At 36.3% G+C, this 18336-nt stretch overlaps 2 protein-coding genes across 7 annotated transcripts in view; one reads left to right on the forward strand and one right to left on the reverse strand.

Moving 5' to 3' along the window:
* Positions 1-192: 192 nt before the first annotated feature.
* LOC127454791 (insulinoma-associated protein 2) lies at positions 193-6368 on the forward strand. The gene has a single exon (XM_051722207.1). It carries the CDS (start codon positions 713-715, stop codon positions 2282-2284), a length of 1572 nt encoding a protein of 523 aa, XP_051578167.1. The 5' UTR covers positions 193-712; the 3' UTR covers positions 2285-6368.
* The window catches only part of LOC127454790 (ral GTPase-activating protein subunit alpha-1-like), a 100616-nt gene continuing 87527 nt past the window's right edge, over positions 5248-18336 (reverse strand). For 3 of the 6 annotated variants that reach the window (XM_051722203.1, XM_051722202.1, XM_051722200.1), the window contains 3 exons: positions 13802-13926; positions 9570-9684; positions 5248-7031 (listed from right to left, as the gene is read on the reverse strand). In XM_051722203.1, the coding sequence (XP_051578163.1) occupies positions 6947-7031; positions 9570-9684; positions 13802-13926 (325 nt within the window). In that variant the 3' untranslated portion in view covers positions 5248-6946. Of the gene's footprint in view, positions 7032-9569; positions 9685-12793; positions 12825-13801; positions 13927-18336 lie in introns of all 6 variants that reach the window. The other 3 variants (XM_051722204.1, XM_051722206.1, XM_051722205.1) reach the window with 2 other exon arrangements.

Consider the following 18336-nt stretch of genomic DNA (forward strand, 5'->3'; position numbering starts at 1 on the left):
TTAAACCCTCCAAAATCTGGCCCCATTCACTTCCATTGTAAGTGCCTCACTGGAACCTCGATTTATGCTTTTTTTTTTTTTAAAGACAATGAGGAGCGAGTAAAAATTATTTTTGTGGTAATAAACATTATGACACAAATGATGTCGATTTAGCTTAACTTGAATTGAACCCGGAACATTCCTTTAATAGTTCGCCTATACAAAATGTATTATATTTATATTAATTTATAAAGAGTTGGACCATTCTCAAGAGAATTTTGCCTACATTTAAATGTTCCCCCCTTATCCTTATGTCTGTTGTAACAGTTTGGGCTTTAATAGTAATATTTGCATGGTGAAAAGCTTGAATTTTCGATCAAGCTATAAGATTAAACTTAAATAATTAATTGCATTAACTTCAATGAATGTACGTGGACTTATCTCACATTATTAAGCAGGAAATTTAGTTAAAGAGCACATCGATCCCTTGAGACCCGATAAATAATAATCTGCCGGCCATAAGAAATGAATCTGTAACTTAATCTCCTCATTAACGTTGGCCCCGCCCCCGTCACTTGAATGTGAACGCTGATTGGACAGTGACCTCATAAAAAAAACCTGAAGGCGACCCAATGGATAAAACACGTGCCAGGCGCATCTCTGTGTCAGTATACCGAGTATACTTTCATCCGACAGCTCCCGAAATCGGACTTTGGGTGAATCGGACGAGAAGATGCCACGGGGATTCTTAGTGAAAAGGAGTAAACGAGGCTCACCTGCATCATACAAGGTGCGCGTTGAGGAAAAAGAGTTGTCTCCCCAAACTCCAAATGGACCCACAAGTGTCCTGGTTGAATGTCCAGACTTGGTGGAACCAGAACCTGTTGGAGAAACATGGACAAGTGGTTTAACCTCTAAAAATGACCAGTCACGTTTACTGGAGGAGACCGGAGGAGTGGTTGGAGAAAACTGCGATTATGCACAGAGCTACTTCAGCCAGCCGGAGCAGAGCGCGCCATCTCCCGATTCCTACAGCCCGATCAAACCGGTCAGCGCCGAGCTCAAGCAGTCGTTTTTGGACCGTTGTCTGAGCTCACCCGCCACGGCAGAGTCCTTTCCACTGGCCACCCCGGTGTCCTCAATCGAGCGTCTCCTTATGAACCACGCAGACATGAAGTATGGCACGCCAGTGTCCACTTCGTTGCCCACTTATCCATCATTTCACCAGAGCGTAAAGCGCGCGTTCATGGAGTCCGAGCGCAAGAGCAAACCGCCCGCCAAAAAGCCCAAAGTCATCAGAAAACTCAACTTTGAAGACGAAGTCACCACCTCACCAGTCCTGGGGCTTAAAATCAAGAAGGAAAGCCCCGAAACCAAGCTGGCACCATCAAGCCGAAAGAAGCCGCTGGGTGAGTTCATATGCCAGCTTTGTAAGGAAGAATACCCTGATCCGTTTTCCTTGGCACAGCACAAGTGCTCCAGGATTGTGCGCGTTGAGTACCGCTGCCCGGAGTGCGATAAAGTTTTCAGCTGCCCTGCCAACCTCGCTTCGCATCGAAGGTGGCACAAACCTCGCAGTTTAAGCACTGGAGATGCCCAAAACGGGAAGAAATCACAACTAGAAGTGCGTAACCATGAAAAAACTTCAGTGGAAGGGAAGGAGAACGCCAGTAAGATCAGAGTAAACAATCAGCACCAGCTCAGTCCGGACAGCTCCCAACACCACCGATCAGCACCGGACAGCAACATGATGCACAGAGCATCTCAAGACCCTCCTACTCTGGAGCAAAGGTATCCATCCACTGAGAAGTGCTTCGATCTGCATATCAGCTCCAGCGAAAGCTCCAGATTGTTCGATCACTGCCCCGAAGAGCCCGAAAGGTCCACCACCCCATATCTACCCTCATCGGGCGCTGAAGAAGTGTATGAATGCCACTTCTGCAGCAAGAAGTTCAGAAGGCAAGCCTACCTGAGAAAACACCTGGCAGCACATGAGACAATCAAAGTATCCTCCTATAATCTTCATCACATAGAGACCGGACAGATCACTTTTCCATGCCACCTGTGTGGAGCACACTTCCCTTCAGCTGATATAAGGGACAAACACAGACTTTGGCATGCAGTCAGAGATGATTTGTTACTCAGACCAGATCTGAGTCCAGGAGAACAGCAGATCTTCTCATGCAAACACTGTCCGTCCACGTTCTTCAGTTCTCCAGGTTTGACCAGACACATTAACAAGAGCCATCCGACAGAGAATAGACAGGTGATGCTCCTACAGATGGCTGTCAGACCGGGATGCTAATTTCAGATTATAAACAAACATTTTTGATTGTTTAATGGCTCGTTGTTCATTTTATTGCTCAATAATCAACTATGTGCAGTATTTTTAGTTGAGTTTTTTCTTTTTGGTTAACAAACAACAGTTTATTTATCCCTTGATAACCTAGGGTAACACATTAAAAGTAATTAAAGGAAAATACCGGGTTCAATAAAAGTTAAGCTTATCCGACAGCATTAATGGCATAATGATGATTACCACAAAAAATAATGTCAACTCGTCCATACTTTTCTTTAAAAAAAGCAAAATTTGAAGTTACTTTGAGACACTTACAATGGAAGTGAATGGGGCCAATTTTTTCTTTCATTAATTCTTCTGTTTAAACTCATGTATTATTTGAGCTGTAAAGTTGTTTAAATCATTTTTACTATCATTTTATGGTTTAAGGGTTTGTTGACATTACATCGTCATGGCAACAGTGTAAAATTGGCTATAACTTTTCGTAGAAAAGGTTAGTGAGGGATTTTATCACATGAAAACCATGTTAACGTGCATATTGTTTACGTCTTGTGGCTAAACTTTTGAAATAGTATTTTAATGTTTACTGATTGGCCCCATTCACTTCAATTGAAAGTGCCTCACTGTAACCCAGATTTTAGATTTTTTTAAAGAAAATAAGGGGCAAGTCAAACAATTTTTTTTTTTTTTTTTTGTGGTAATCAATATTATGCCACAAATGCTGCCAAATGAGCTTAACTTGTATTGAACCCAAAATATTCCTTTAACAAACATTATATACCGGGTTCCTACCTTCTGACCCATGAATTTTCATGACTTTTCCAGTTGTTAATGATTACTGGAAAAAAGATTTTTAAAAACCATTTTAATTCACAAAGAGCACTTTCTTGCTGAGAATAACTAGAAAAAGGTATAAAAATAACTGTTTGACTTGTAATTTAACTTATTACATTTCTAGATTTTATTCATTTCCATGACTTCTCCAGACTTGGAAATCACATTTTAAAAATCCTTGATATTTCCAGGTTTTCTATGACTGTGTGGATGCTGTATATATTGCTTAACTTAATATTGTATGAAAATATTTGAATTTCTATTTAAAATGAATAATTAATGATCTGTTAACCATTATATAATGTTTGTTAATGCTGTTAACAAAAGTTATAACGTGTTACCTGTTACATATGAGACTATTGCGTAAAAACACCAGATCTACTCAGTTTTGTCATAATTTATTACTCAAGGCACACAGTAGGTTATTCTATTAACATATGTAATTATGATGGGGGAAAGTGAATTAGTGTCTCTACAAGTGGTTCCCATGGAAAGCTTGTTTAGTTTTAATCATCTTCGGAGGTGCATTTATTTATAGCCTATGAATTTAAGATACTGTATGTACAACAGTTTCTGCAAAAAGAAAATGTATTTATATCATAACAATTAACTGCCAGGAAATGCTTAGCACACAATAGGACTTTTAGAAGCCTACATGTAATATTAAACCATAAGTGTCATATTTATATTTTCATATGTAGTCTGAACATTTTAAACTGATATGGGGAAATTCAAGTCAATAAATCAAATTCTTTCAAATGTGGCTCATTTGTAATTCGCTCACATCCACACTGAACATTTATTTAATTATATGCACTAAAATAATGACAATCTGCTGTTACAACTTCATCAGCACTGAGGTCATGAAATAAGTGCACTAACTTATATAACAGGTTTTGCAGCCCCATGTGTTCTATAATTTACAATCAGAATTTTATATATATAGGCCTTCATAGAAAAAAAGATTTTGAGAATAAGTTTAAGCGAGAACATGAAAATATTAAGTAAATTCTACATTCAAACATGTAAAAATTAATGCTCTAGCTAATAAGTTAATATAATTTATGACTGATAGTCATTTTTACAGTGTGTCATCATGTATAAATCCTACTGTAGAAAGCCATGTCAAATTTATTTGCTAATTTGAGTAAATTTAGCTAATAAATATAAGTAAATGTTACTTAACTTTTCAATGCTTTTGCTCCCAGCATTTACTGGGCTTGAATATTTAATTAGCATGCATGGTTTCACTGTTTGCAAGTTTATTTACACCGTTTTATTGTTAATTTTGGTGTTACGTTTGGTAACTTCTTGTTTTGTGCAGTCTGAATTTAATTTTTTGCTCAAAATGACCTGTTCATGATCCAAAAAAATGATCTGTTGATTGTCACCGTCATCGTGTTTTGTTGAGGTCTGCGTGCTATGTAGCTTGGTGATGTACTCTCATAGACTACAAAGCATACATTAAGCTTCCCTATAGGAGGCTTCTGTATGTCATGTATAACATTATGAATGTGTTTGTAAGGAAAATTCAAGACATGTCATGTTCTAATAATATGTTCATTAAAAGTTAATTTCAGTACTATATATGTATCATATTTGTAAATATAAGTTACAGTATTTACTAACATGTTTATGTTAAATTTACTTTAACAATAGTAAATTTAATCACTTTAATCAATATTGTCAGGAAGTTAAATAGATTCTGCTTAATTTTATACTGTTGTTAACTTAGAAAAACTGTGGGAAAACCCTGTGAAATAAAAATCAAGCAAATCTTACTAGCCATTTTTTTTTAAGTGTATATACAAAAATATGGCTGCAAAAGAACTTATATGCACCCAGAAACAAAATTAAACTGCACATGACTTGCTATGTTGCAAGAATAGTTTTATTCTTAAGTGTAGTTTCACATCCACTCTCCTTCTACATCCAATACAAATGTATAGATACTACTATCGTATGACAATATTGTGGATTTGTGTTTGTGCGTGTGCTTGCATATTGTGCAGCTGTTCTATCAACACATGCAGTTTGTACTGGAATCATGCAGCATTTGGTCAGTATTAACATACATTAAATCTACCCATGTGGGAGTTGTTTTTTCTTTTGAAATTACGCACAATTCTCAAGTCTCTTGTGTGCAGGCTTTTAATATACACTTTATTTTTTCAATCCAGAAAGGTGCTGTATGATTTCAACTCCATATAATAATTTTGTATGATAAATTTGTAAACAATATCAAATTAAAATGAAAAGTAAAACAAACTCCACAAAGAATGACCCTTGTGAAGTCTCGCATAACTTCCAATAAAATATACAAACCTGCATTTGACCTTTGTCAAATACAACTTGCAACTGTAGTCTATAGTGTCAGTTACCCTTTAATCCCTTAAACATTCAAAAGGAAAACAAAAAAGTGACTGAAACAAGTTTCAGAGATGCTATTTGCACACTGGTCAAAGAACAAAAGCAACGAAAACAAACAGGTCGTCTCTACATATGCAAAATGTCACATGACATGGGGTCTCCCAGTTGAACTAGCTCAAAGTGTCCTGAAGTGGGTAGTTGTGTTCAATTTGACAACGTTGCCCTATCCCTGCAAGACCTGGTAATGTGGCTACTCATTCGCACTTTCTTCAAAATCTCTTTCAAGATGAAGCAAAGAGGCGTTGCGGCCAGTGATCTATGCTGTAAATGAGCTGATAAACCTGTGGTGGCTTTCGTCTCTAAGGCTGCTATGCAAAGAAACAATACAACAGGACAAGAACCCAGCAAAACCAAGCCATAAAGATCGACATTCAAGCTGAAGAGATCACATTTGCGCTTTTTGACTTGTTCTAAGTGGCTTGAGGTTTAATTAACCTTTTGATCTTTTTTTTTTTTTGGTTGATTTAAATACTGTTAAATATGTACACAGATCAGATACTGTTCATACACTATAAACATACATTAAATATGTATATATTTTATATTTATAGATATATACACACACAAATAACCATTACAAATGACAAAAGGGGGCCGTTCAATATACGTAACATTAACAATAAAATAAAAAAACAGTAACACCCTAATCAAGTGAAAACTGAATTTACAATCATAACGTGATCCGTAATGAAAACTTACAAACAAACAAAAAAAAAAAACTAAAAAACCCCAGAAAGAAACAGTTGTCAACTTTATATAAAAACAAACTCTGAAATAAACATAACAGCTAGTGCTTAAGTTTAAACATACACCTGCTTTACAAACACCATTTTCAAACACTTCTCCAGCCATTGCAGATTGTTTTGCCATCAAATCGTCAGATTATAAAGAAAACCTTAACGCTTAAAGAGTCCTCTGTACAAATATAAAACGTTGTGGCTGATACAATGGCAATCAAAACGAAAACGTTTTCGCAACTAATAATTTATTCTCATGTTACAATCACTGGCACTCCAAGTAGTGGGCAGCTCGCTAGCTAGTTCAGTGGCACCAGCTCTGATAATTATTAAAATAAACACAATGCAACATCCAATGTCGATTGACAAAAATAAACATTTCAGTTGTCTTTTCTGCCCACTGTACAACAACTACGCACAAATCACCTCAGTTGAGCATCTCAAGTATGTCTTTGACTGTTGTGGCTCTCAGTTCTGGATGGGAGGAGTCATACATCACTGTGGCGTGGCTATGCAGGCAAGTGCATTGGGCGAAGTCCTGGATTGAGAGCGAATAGCGTGGAGTGTTCGGTAGGAGGGCGTTGCGTGTGTTTGTTCTGGAGGAAAGGGTCATGTCTTGTTTGCGGAGCCAGAAGAACGGCGGAGCTTCATGGACATCCGGCTTTTGCTAGCACGAGACATTGGCGAGGCTAAGTCGCTCCCGTCTACCTGCATTGCAGGACTTTCGGCCGGTTGACTCTCGAGGCATGAGCCTGTGGGGAAGGGAAAAGGGTGGATGAATAAGATAGCGCACAAATATCAGACCCTCCCTGTTCCTGTCAATTCACATACAACATACGCCCAACGCTACATTTGAACAGACTACACACTGAACTGTTCTCAAACATCTATTTGAATGTAACATCTCATGAAAAGGGTAAAGTAACAGCCCACCCAAAAATGAAAATGATGGCATCATTTACTCACCCTTATGATGTTCCAAACCTGTATGACTCAGTACGTTCCCCCCACCCCCAAAAAACTAATAGAACAGAGTGCTGCCTCGAAACACGTTTTCAACAGTTGAACTTCTTTCTAACCGGATACGGTGTCTAAAAATCATGCCACTCCTTTGTGAGAGGATGCACAACTGTCAAAGGAGTTCGTCTGGTGTATATTTACATAGAACAACAACCGAAAACCAACACAGAAGGATGCAAAAATGCATTCACACGAATGCCCCCAAACTGTTTTTGTTTGAAAACATTCATATTGCTATGTTTTCGTCTCTCGTCCACACTGGAACAGCGTTTTCTTTCACCGAAAAGTGTGAGGAATGTTTCATTGTGAAAGTGGCTGTACATTCTGTGGAACACAAATGGTGAATTTTTGAAGGTTATCCTGGCTTTTCCATATAATGAAAGTGAAACTTACTGGGGCTGTCAAGCCCCAAAATAACCAAAAAAGCATGATAAAAGTATCATAAAAAAAAAATAAAAAAAAAAATAATATATATATATATATATATATATATATATATATATATATATATATATATATATACACACACACACACACACACACACACACACACACACACACACACACACACACATACATATAAATGTTCTCCTCCACTGTGACTCTCAAATTAAAAATATACCATTAGAAATGAGCAGGTTTGAAGTAAATTACATTTGGTCACGAGACGCAAGTCCAATCATTTAAATCCATTTAATCTCAAATTTTCCCCAGCAAAGTGGCCGCATGTATTTTACTCATTGGACAGCCCAATGAAATAAACTGCATGCCTTTTAAAAAATGAAAGTAATCTGATTCATTCTTGGTCACATTTGTAACTGGTGGGAAATGACAGTAAAATTGCAAACAATTAAAGAAACATAATTCAATATTTTATTAACAGGAAATGATAAATGCATAAAATTAATATGCAAGAATAAAAGCATATTTCTTTTTTTTATTTTACTTTAAAAATTATTTCATTTAATGGTTTCCTTTTTTATAACAATAATTACAAATCTGATATTTTAAATGTGAGTCAATGAATTGCCTATTCAAAAATGAGGTGTTTTCCCACTGGTCACAACTGTGTGCACTTTCATGTTTACTTTTCGTGTGAACATGATTTACAGTATATGAGCCAGAGCAGACTTATAAGTCAATAATAGACCCTTTAAACAGTATATGTAACAAATATGGTAGTTGATGTGCATTATGACACGCTTTACTGGCTTCCTTTGATGGAGTTTTGATAGACGTCATCTTTCAGAGTGGAATGAAATGGTTCTGGTCATGTGACTATTTGCACCTCCCACGTAAAAATGTTCACATGAAATCAAGACAAGTCTGCACTTTAATTGACAACTATATGTAAAAAAATTTAATAAAAATAAAAATATGTAAAATGTAAAAAAAAATTGAGAATTATATGTAAAAAAAAAAAAATTTTTTACGTTTTTTTTTAGACCCTGCAAATTTTAAACTACATTTCGGTCTGTTCCTCACACAAAGCTAAAGTACGGCTTCAGAAATCTTGGAATAAAGTGCATGAAATGAGTCAAATGGACCACTTTTAGAGCTTGAAAGACACATTACCCATTCACTTTCATTATATTAATTTTATTTTGTGTTCCATACAAGAATAAATGTCGTGAGAGTGAGTAAATGACGCCAGAATTTTCATTCTGGGTGAACTATTCCTTGAATTTTAGTTTAAATGGCTTTGTGTTTGTGACCTAGAATATGGGATAAAAAAATAAAGAAGGAAAATAAGGTTGAAAAAGGAAAAAAAATATCTATATTGTACTAAGATATTTTGAAAATTATATATATATATATATTTTTTTTTAATCTCAAATCATAATTGTTGTGAATATCACTACAATTTGATTAGGAAAGACCTCTCCAGCTATTTTTCCCCGCAACATATCAATAACTTTGTTCCAATCCTTTGGTTACCATACTTCAGGTTAGATGTACCAACATAACATAATTAAATGCATGAAAACATAGTGTTTTTGCAGAGCAAATTAAGTATATAAACCCCTTTCTTCAGAGGGTCGTGAGAGGTTAATGTAACAGTACACTGTGGGTGAATTTCACAGAGCGAATCAAGGGGGATGCTGGGACTAATCGACGCTGAGATCTGACACCTCCTCCCTTAGATTAGACCAACAGGGGTGCAGTTACAATATCTCAACACAAACTACAATGAAACAGAATAACAAGGGAGAATAAAGAGGAAAAAAAAAAAAGAATAAGGTACTTTGCCGTTTTCAGTTTCAGCATACCGTTCACAGTTAGCATGAAATACCTTCCGTTTCAAGCCTTTGCCCTTTACCTTGATGAGCCCAATGTTTTCTAGTGAAGGTTTGGGAAGGAGTAGAAAAATCACAGCATTTCTCTCTTGAAAAGGAGAAGGAGACAGGAAAATGGGAGAGTGCAAATTAGGAAGGGAAGCAAAGGAAGAGAGAGTGAAAGGGATTTTGGAAAAAAGGAAAAGAGAAAAAGGAAGTAAAGATGAGAAGTGATAGGCTTAAATGTGTGATGTCAGAGGAAGTAGAGAAACAATACAAAAAAGAAGAGATTAAACAAAGGTGTGAGCAGGCTTGGAGGGAAATCAGTAGCAGGTGCACATAAAATACAAAACAACAAATTTAAGAGCTGATCTCTCGACTCACTTACACTTATACAAATGCAACTTAAAACTGTTCAAATTACAAGCCACTAGTTAGGGCTGGGTTACAAAAAAAATTAAATAATTGTATTTTTTATTTTTATTTATTTCAATCTTTTTTTAACAATCCTGATATCGATTGAATCACAAATTCGATCTTTTACTCTATGCCAGGTGTTGTCATTATGTTGATCGCGAGTGTGTACAGCGCTTCTCCCATGAATAAGTCGACTGAAGATGTCAAGATTATATTGAAAAAAAGAGTTAAAGTTTTGTCTGTTTCTCACCCAAAACGGATTGTATTTGGATTAAACCACTAGAGTAGTACCTGAGACCCGAGCGTGACTGCTGTGTGCATTTTCCATTTCCCTTTTTGATTTGTAACTAGTAGCACCTAATAAACAAGCAAATATTTTTCCTAAAAAATGTATGCCCACATATGTGGACAGCGAGACTAAGTTGTGAATTTTTAAATAATACCAAGCTATAGAAAGTCAGATTTTTTCATCAAATTGTTTGTTTCCAGGAGTGTTGGTTTTTCTTTCTTTTTTTTTTTTTTGTTACAGACATTACATTAGAAATTAGCATAATTAATTCTGATTCAAATTAATGGCCAGCATCATCCAATCACCGCCAACCATGTTAAAATAAAATTATACATTTTAAATCTATGTGCTGATTACCATTGTCCCATGTCTGCTAAACATGTTGAGTGTCAAACATCATCTGCAGCCCAAAACTGAACTTCTGATTGGATGTTTGGATATAATGCACTTTTGATGCTCACTTGCTCCTTTTTTAATGAATGACTTAAACTCCCATGTGCTGTCTGTCAGCACTGGTCTCAGAACAGTTCAAAATGCACCTTATTTTCAAATCAAGTTTCTCCCAAAGACAAACTCAGCTGAGATCGGCGGCATGTTGTTTTGTCACGTGACTCCATACGTCAAAAGTTTAACCCTTTACTGACAGCACAGATTCTCCCGAACTGAGATCAGTTGGTTTAAATTAATTCAATTATGAGTTGTGTATAGCAAAGCCAAAAAACAACGTACACGCTCGTGTATGCAGGGTTTGCTGAAGGTTATGCTGCTTTTAAGTACTTTTTGGAGCTTGAAAATGTTTAATCCAAATTGATTTGCATTGTATGAACACACACATCATATATCCTTCAAAAAATCTGTTTTTGTTCTGAAGAAAGTCATACGAGTTTGAGAAGGCATTTACTCACCATCATGCCATCCCAGATGTGTGACATTCTTCTGCTGAACACAAACAAAGATTTTTAGAAGAATATTTCAGCTCTGTAGCTCCATACAATGCAAGTGAATGGGTGATTTTGACACTCAAAAAAGCACATAAAGGCATCATAAAAATAATTCATAAGACTCCAGTGGTTACATCCATATCTTCAGAAGTGATATAATAGGTATGGGTGAGAAACAGATCAATATTTAAGTCCATTTTTGCTAGAAATTCTTCTCCCTGCCCAGTAGGGGGCGTATGCACGATGAATGTAAATCACCAAAAACACAAGAAGAAGAATGTGAAAGTGAACGTTAAAGTGGAGATTGACTGAGCAGGGAGGAGAACTTATAGTAAAAATTGACTAATATATTGAATTGATTATGATTGAGCTTGTGAACCGGAATAGAATCTGGAAATCTGTATCGATACCCAGCCCTACCGCTAGTCACTAAATTCTAAACCTGAATGCCATAACACCAATCTCCCCAAATGTAAAAATTGTATGTTCGCTATATTGATAGAGATGTTGTCTTTAGTTGCTTTGAATAACAAGAATATTATGGCTCATAAGGCTGCAAATACTGTAAATGAGTAACTTAAAGCAACTAGGCTCAATAGCAGGCTTCCAGATGTAAAAAATGCCACTCAAAATCTTAATATTGAAATGTATTTTTAGCAATAACACATCAATCTTTCAAGACAGACCTACCATGAGCACCAAGGTTGTTGTGACTGTATATTCCTCTGTAAAAGCCGTAAATCAGTGATTTCAACTTTTAAATTGGATTCAATTCATATTCAATTCCCAGTGAAGCACTACACTATCCATAATCCTGAAACTAGATCCACCAATTTGAATCGCCATTATCTTGGAATTGAAGGAATCTCTGCCTTTTTGCAGAATTGTATTGGCTAGCTAGGTATCATTAGCTAATGTTGGTGTTGTGAGCATTGTGGTGACCCTAACTGATAAGAAATTGATAAAGACACAATAGACATTTTCAAGGAAAGTCTTGTCCCTATGTCTTTTTCTGATTTTTAAGTACTTTGTCATGTTTTATCTTGGAGCTGGTTGGTTTGGCTCAAGCTTATAACTCTTTATTAATCAATGTTTTGAAATATCCATGGAAAGAAATTATGGGGAAAATTCTTCTGGAACAAATGCCCCTGAAAAAGTGGGTGGTCAATGTTGAGCTCTATGCTGCTGCAGCTCTATCATTCTGACACTTTGTTTCAACATTTACAAAGACAGACAGACAAGTTATATAAAGAACAGAGGGTGAGGTAAGTGAAGCTGAGATCATGCCAAACATGGACATGACTACAGAAGAGGTAAAGAGAGTGTGTAAATGTTGGTTAACGTTAGGGATTATGCCGTGAACATGCCATGCAGATAAATGTTGCAGACATCCCACTAAACAAAATACATTGAGAATGAGAGAACATGGAAAAGGGGAACAGATTTCAGTCTAGAAAGGAAACAAAAAAGATAGCAAAGAGAGCTATTAACCTTGTTACAAGCCAAATAAATTCATGACAATTAAACAGCATAGAGGCAGCCTCAGTGTACGGGTTCTCCAGGAATCTTACCTTCATATATACACAAGTGATAGATTATGATCTGAAGGGGGAAACATAAGATAAAAAAACAAAAATAAATAAAAGCAATAAAAATAAATGGGAATATATATAAAAAAAAAAAGAGAATAATGATCATTTGGGTTGAGAAGGTACCAAAGGCCCACAGAGGAAAATGTAAACACAAAAGCCCAAATATAAGCTTTGGGTTTGAAAAACGACTCCATTTGCTTAAACTTAGAAGGTCGTTTTTCAGTCCAAAATCTGCAATGATTGAAAAAAAAAAAAGAGAAAAGAATAATAATTTAGAAAAACAGACACGTGTCTTCAAATGGAAGGATCAGATCGACAATGTTCTTCTATTTGTTTTGTAATCACATCCTTTAAGGGGTAGTCACCCAATAATGAATATTCTATCATCATTTACTCACCCTTATGTAGAAAGAAATGGGTTACATGATTTGGAAAAACTAAGGGTGAGTAAATGATGACAGAATTTTCTTTATTGGGTGACTACCCCTTAAAGGATGTGATTACAAAACAAATAGAAGATTGTCGGTCTGATCCTTTGATTTGAAGACACGTGTCTGTTTTTTGTTTTTTTTTACCCCTTTAAGTGTGTAACATGGGGAAAAGTTCACTGAATTCTCTTGAAATCTTTTATCTGCCCTTGCATTTGATTTCTTACAAGTCTCTCCCACAATAATAGATTGGTGCTATTATTGGACTGCCACAGGTGGAGGATCAAATTTAGCTGCCATGTTCATTTTATAATCAAAACAAACAAAACTCTCACATTTGTGTGAACAGATGTGTTTGGACAGAAAGAAAGTTTGTTTGTGATTCTAAGTTATAGCGTACACTATTGAAAGCTATATAGGCTTGTATCAACAAAGACACATGCATCTCCTGGTGTTAATGACTGGGACCAGATGAAATGTTGAGGGTGAGTATTGTAGCTGAGCTGTGTACAATAACAGATGGACGATGAACTAAGAAATGAGAACAAATGATGCCCACCTGCTTCAGAGGGGAGATGGTGGAAGGGTGCAGGGCAAAAAACACGAGCCGCGTAGTCCTCAAATGTTGTGGGTTCCAAGTGGTGCTGGACTATTGTCTCCAAATACCTCGCTCTTTCTTCATAGCTGATTTTGTAGAAGTTAAGGTCAAATGAGGATTCATATGCAGTTTTCAAAAAGAAACACAAACACCCACAAACCCAAGTAAACTGATAAATAAACTTGCTTGTTTTGCGAGTTTCAGGGGTAAAAGAGTTACCCAGGATGTCATGGGTTAAGAAAGCAACAATAACAATTCTCCCATCATATTGTAAACTGTATTACAAAGCTGTCATTGCTTTATGTACAGTGACATTGGGTATCAATGGACATCTTACTGTCTGTGTTATTTGGTTACGAAAAATGATGGTATTGAGTAAATGGAAGGGATTGGATTAGGCCGCTGTGTATGGGTTTAAAAACGGAGGGATTCTGTTAATGGGAACGATTTGATTAAGTAGTCCGGTGGCATATGGTCTATGCTGCATTCATAACTCAGTAAAAGTCTTGGAAAAACTGAAACTAACACACTACCTGGCCAAAAAACAAAACAAAAAAAATTGCCATTTGGATTTAAATAAACAGATACTTAAGAGCCTATGACTGGATTATTATTGCAGTGATTAATATGTTTCAGCTGGCAACAATTCTTTTAACACTAACTGATGCAGTGTGTAGCTTCTCATTTCTTAAACAACCATGTCGGAAGACGTATCACATGGTCGTGGAAAAGATGTTACTACGATTCAGAAAGGGCAAATTATTGGCCTGTATGAATCAAAGAAAACAAGTAAGGAGATTGCTGAAATCACTGGAATGGACTCTATGCACGGAACGTAGCCTACGTATCCAACGACTTCCGGTATCGTATCCAGCTAACGCGAAAGTGTCAAGAGTTGTAGCAAACTGTGATTTTATTTAGTAAAAGTATAAAAATTATCTCAGTAATGAGCTCCAAAAGTGTAAATACATACGATCTGAAGCTTGCAGAATAGCCGAGCACTGCTGTCCCGTTGTGTAAGGCTTCCTGTGTGCAAAGTATTTACATCCAGCGATTGTACAGTGATTTACAAGTGAGAAATACAGCAACACATGCGATTAGAAATGGGACACGATTAACGTTAATTAAACTGAAAGTGAAAATTATATTATACTGCATAAATAGAATACAATAAACTAATATTGACCGCTATTAGACAAACTGTATTGTTAAAGTCACTATGTTAAGAAATATATAATCGTTCACTCCAGCATTTGCTGTGAAGCTGGAGTATCATCAGTTGTCATATTAATTTAGAATATCACAGAGGGCTATACTTTATCTAGCAAAATGAATCAAAATAATTACATGTGTAATACAGTCGGAAACAGAGATAGGGACCTTTCACCCTCATTGTGGTTGATAACTTAAAATACACATTGTTAATCCCCTTCTTCCTTTTACTGGATGGAGCAACAGCTCTGTGTCTAAGTGTGCGATGGATACTGTCCAATGTCATCCACAGAAACTTGTGTAAATAACATGTGTGAAAAGTATCTTTCCCCCCCTAGTAGTCTAGACAGCATTAATCAGTGTAGAAAGAAACGGTATCTGGTGCTGTGCTGGAAGTAAGTATGCCCCCTGAGGCGAAACGGGGAAGTGACCATGCATAGAGTCCATTGGGTTAAGAACTGTCCAACACATTATTAAAACCTGGAAGGATAGTGGTGAACCATCAGCTTTGTGGAAGAAATGTGGTTGGGAAAAAATCTTGAATGATCATGATCGGAGATCACTAAAATGCTTGAAGTCACATCGAAAAAAATTGACAGTAGAACTCACGGCTATATTAGTGAAAGTAAGAGCATTTCCACATGCACAATGCGACAAGAACTTACAGGATTGGGACTAAACAGCTGTGTGGCCACAAGAAAGCCACTTGTTAGTGAGGCTAATCGGTAAAAACAACTTCAATTTGCTAGGGAGCATAAAGATTGGACAGTGGAGCAATGGAAAAAGGTCATGTGGTCTGATGATTCCAGATTTACCCTATATCAAAACAATGGGCACGTCAGGGTAAGAAGGGAAGCCCATGAAGCGATACATAGTGCCCACTGTATAAGCCTCTGGAGGCAGTGTTATGATCTGGGGTTGCTTCTTTGGGTCAGGTCTAAGCTCAGCAATGTTATGTGGCAATAAACTGAAGTCATCTGACTACGTGAATTTACTGAATGACCAGGTTATCCCATCAATGGATTTTTTCTTCCCTGATGGCACGGGCATATTCCAGGATGACAATGTCAAGATTCAACTGGCTAAAATTGTGAAAGAGTGGTTCAGGGAGCATAAGGAATCATTTTCATACATGATTTGGCCACCACAGAGTCCTAACCTTAACCCCATTGAAAGTCTGTAGGATGTGCTGGAGAAGACTTTATGAAGTGGTTCGACTCTCCCGTCATCAATACAAGATCTCGGCCAAAAATGAATGCAACTCTGGAAGGAAATAAATGTTGTGACATTGCATTAGGTTGTCGAAACAATGCCATAATCAAAGCTAAAGGCGGTCCAACAAAATATTAGAGTGTGCAACTTTTTTTTTGGCCAGGCAGTGTACATTTTCAAACTCCAAAACCAACTAAAATAAAAATCACCCTAAATTACTTAAGCTTTTAGTATATTATAAAATTTGAAACCTTTACAACCTGCCTTCATTAAGCAAGAAAATGCCACTAGATAGCGGTAGCACTAGACAGACATTTGCTTAACAAAGTTGAGCAAATTTACATGATATCCGCTTACTTTTTGACTGCCCTAAAATACTACAACTAAGGGTGGTTTCACATATAGTCCGTTTTAAATTAACCAAACCCAGCTCAGTTAAAGTGGACCAAAAAGGGAACCAGCTGCAAATAACCTCTGTGCTTTTTGCGTTCACAATGTAAGTGGACTTAAAAGAGGACCCAGTTTCTTTTTTGGTCCTCTTTGCGTTGATGTGATCTCAGACCCTTTGTTGTTCACACCACAACTCCTTAAGAACTCAGACCCCATAGCAGTCACGATTTTGATATTTGGTTAACAATAAACTGTCATACATATTGTGATCATGATGATAAATTGTCATACTTATTAAGGTGTATGTGTGTGCTTAATTCACAAGTAGTAATTTATTAATATTTAACCTGGAATCATAATAAAATAGGGCAATATGATTCCCTATAAGGCTTTAAAAAATTACAATATTGCACAAGGATAGAATGACATGAAAAATAATATTTTGAATGTTAAAATCGCTGTCCTTTTCTGCATATCGCAGCCCCCTTCGGCCCCGTTTCACGACTGGCCCACCGGGTAATGTCCCAGTTCTCCCTATGGCCAGTCCGTCCCTGGACACAACTGACCTGCAGCAGCTGTTGGTGTATATTAACTTTTTTTTTAAAATGAAATCATGCAAACTCTGATCGCAAACGGCATAATTTCCAAAGTGCTGTCTCTGTGACAGATATGAGGTCAAATGTGATCTGATGATGATCTTTTATAATCAAGACCACCATATATGATATAACTGGAGGAACGGGACCCGTTTCCACCACCGCAGTGTATGGACTACTTTCTGTGAAAGAATAAGTGAATAAAAATAAAGTCACATGCTAAAATTATATCTTTGCATTTTTTTGAATGTAGGAAATAATATTGTTCTATCAAAAATGGCTGTTATTAAGTTTTGATATAGAATATGATCATATTGAAGTAAAATATTATTTATTGTATGTGGATTAATAATTTAAGCAGTTAAGACACATATTGTATGTCTGATGGTAGTTTTTATTTCTAAATACACAAATTCTTAGTCTTTAGAAGCGTGTTAAACATGTGAGGATGTGTATTCATCAACCTGTTACAAGTCCGACATAATCACACAAAGTTTAAACTTGTTGTGACGACATTTCAGAATAGAACCTACATACTTTTTTTTTACTGTAAACCAAAGAAATTCCTTTATAATAACTTGTATTAACATTAAAAGACATTATTACATTCTATAAAGCTTACAAGATTATTAAAACTGCAGCACTGCCTATTTCCACCATTGAAAACTGCTGCTCGAAAAACCCCAGAAGCGGAGTTTCCTGAGGTGTGACGTCAAAGTAATTTCATCCATATATATATATATATATATATATATATATATATATATATATATATATATATATATATATATATATATATATATATATATATATATACGCAGATGCCTCATTCAGCTGGTTTGGATACGTCAACCACGGTGCAATCTTGAAATGGTCAACAAGGAGAGCCGTTTGAATGTAAGTGAATGGAGAAGAAGCCTCAGTCCGCTGCATAAACCACTTTGTGTGGAAACAGTTCATCGTGTAATGAACTGACTGACTAGGTGTTAATTTTTTGTATGTTTACCATGATATATTCATTTGTTGAGGACTTTATTTGTAGTCTACCATGGGCTAAAAAAAAAAAAAAAAAAAAAACTGTTTTAG

Source organism: Myxocyprinus asiaticus, chromosome 17 (genome assembly GCF_019703515.2).
Source record: "Myxocyprinus asiaticus isolate MX2 ecotype Aquarium Trade chromosome 17, UBuf_Myxa_2, whole genome shotgun sequence".
Classification (NCBI taxonomy): Eukaryota; Metazoa; Chordata; class Actinopteri; order Cypriniformes; family Catostomidae; genus Myxocyprinus; species Myxocyprinus asiaticus.

What these genes read in the sequence shown, in the direction of transcription:
- LOC127454791 (XM_051722207.1), top strand. Translation starts at nt 713, where the DNA reads ATGCCACGGGGATTCTTAGTGAAAAGGAGTAAACGAGGCTCACCTGCA.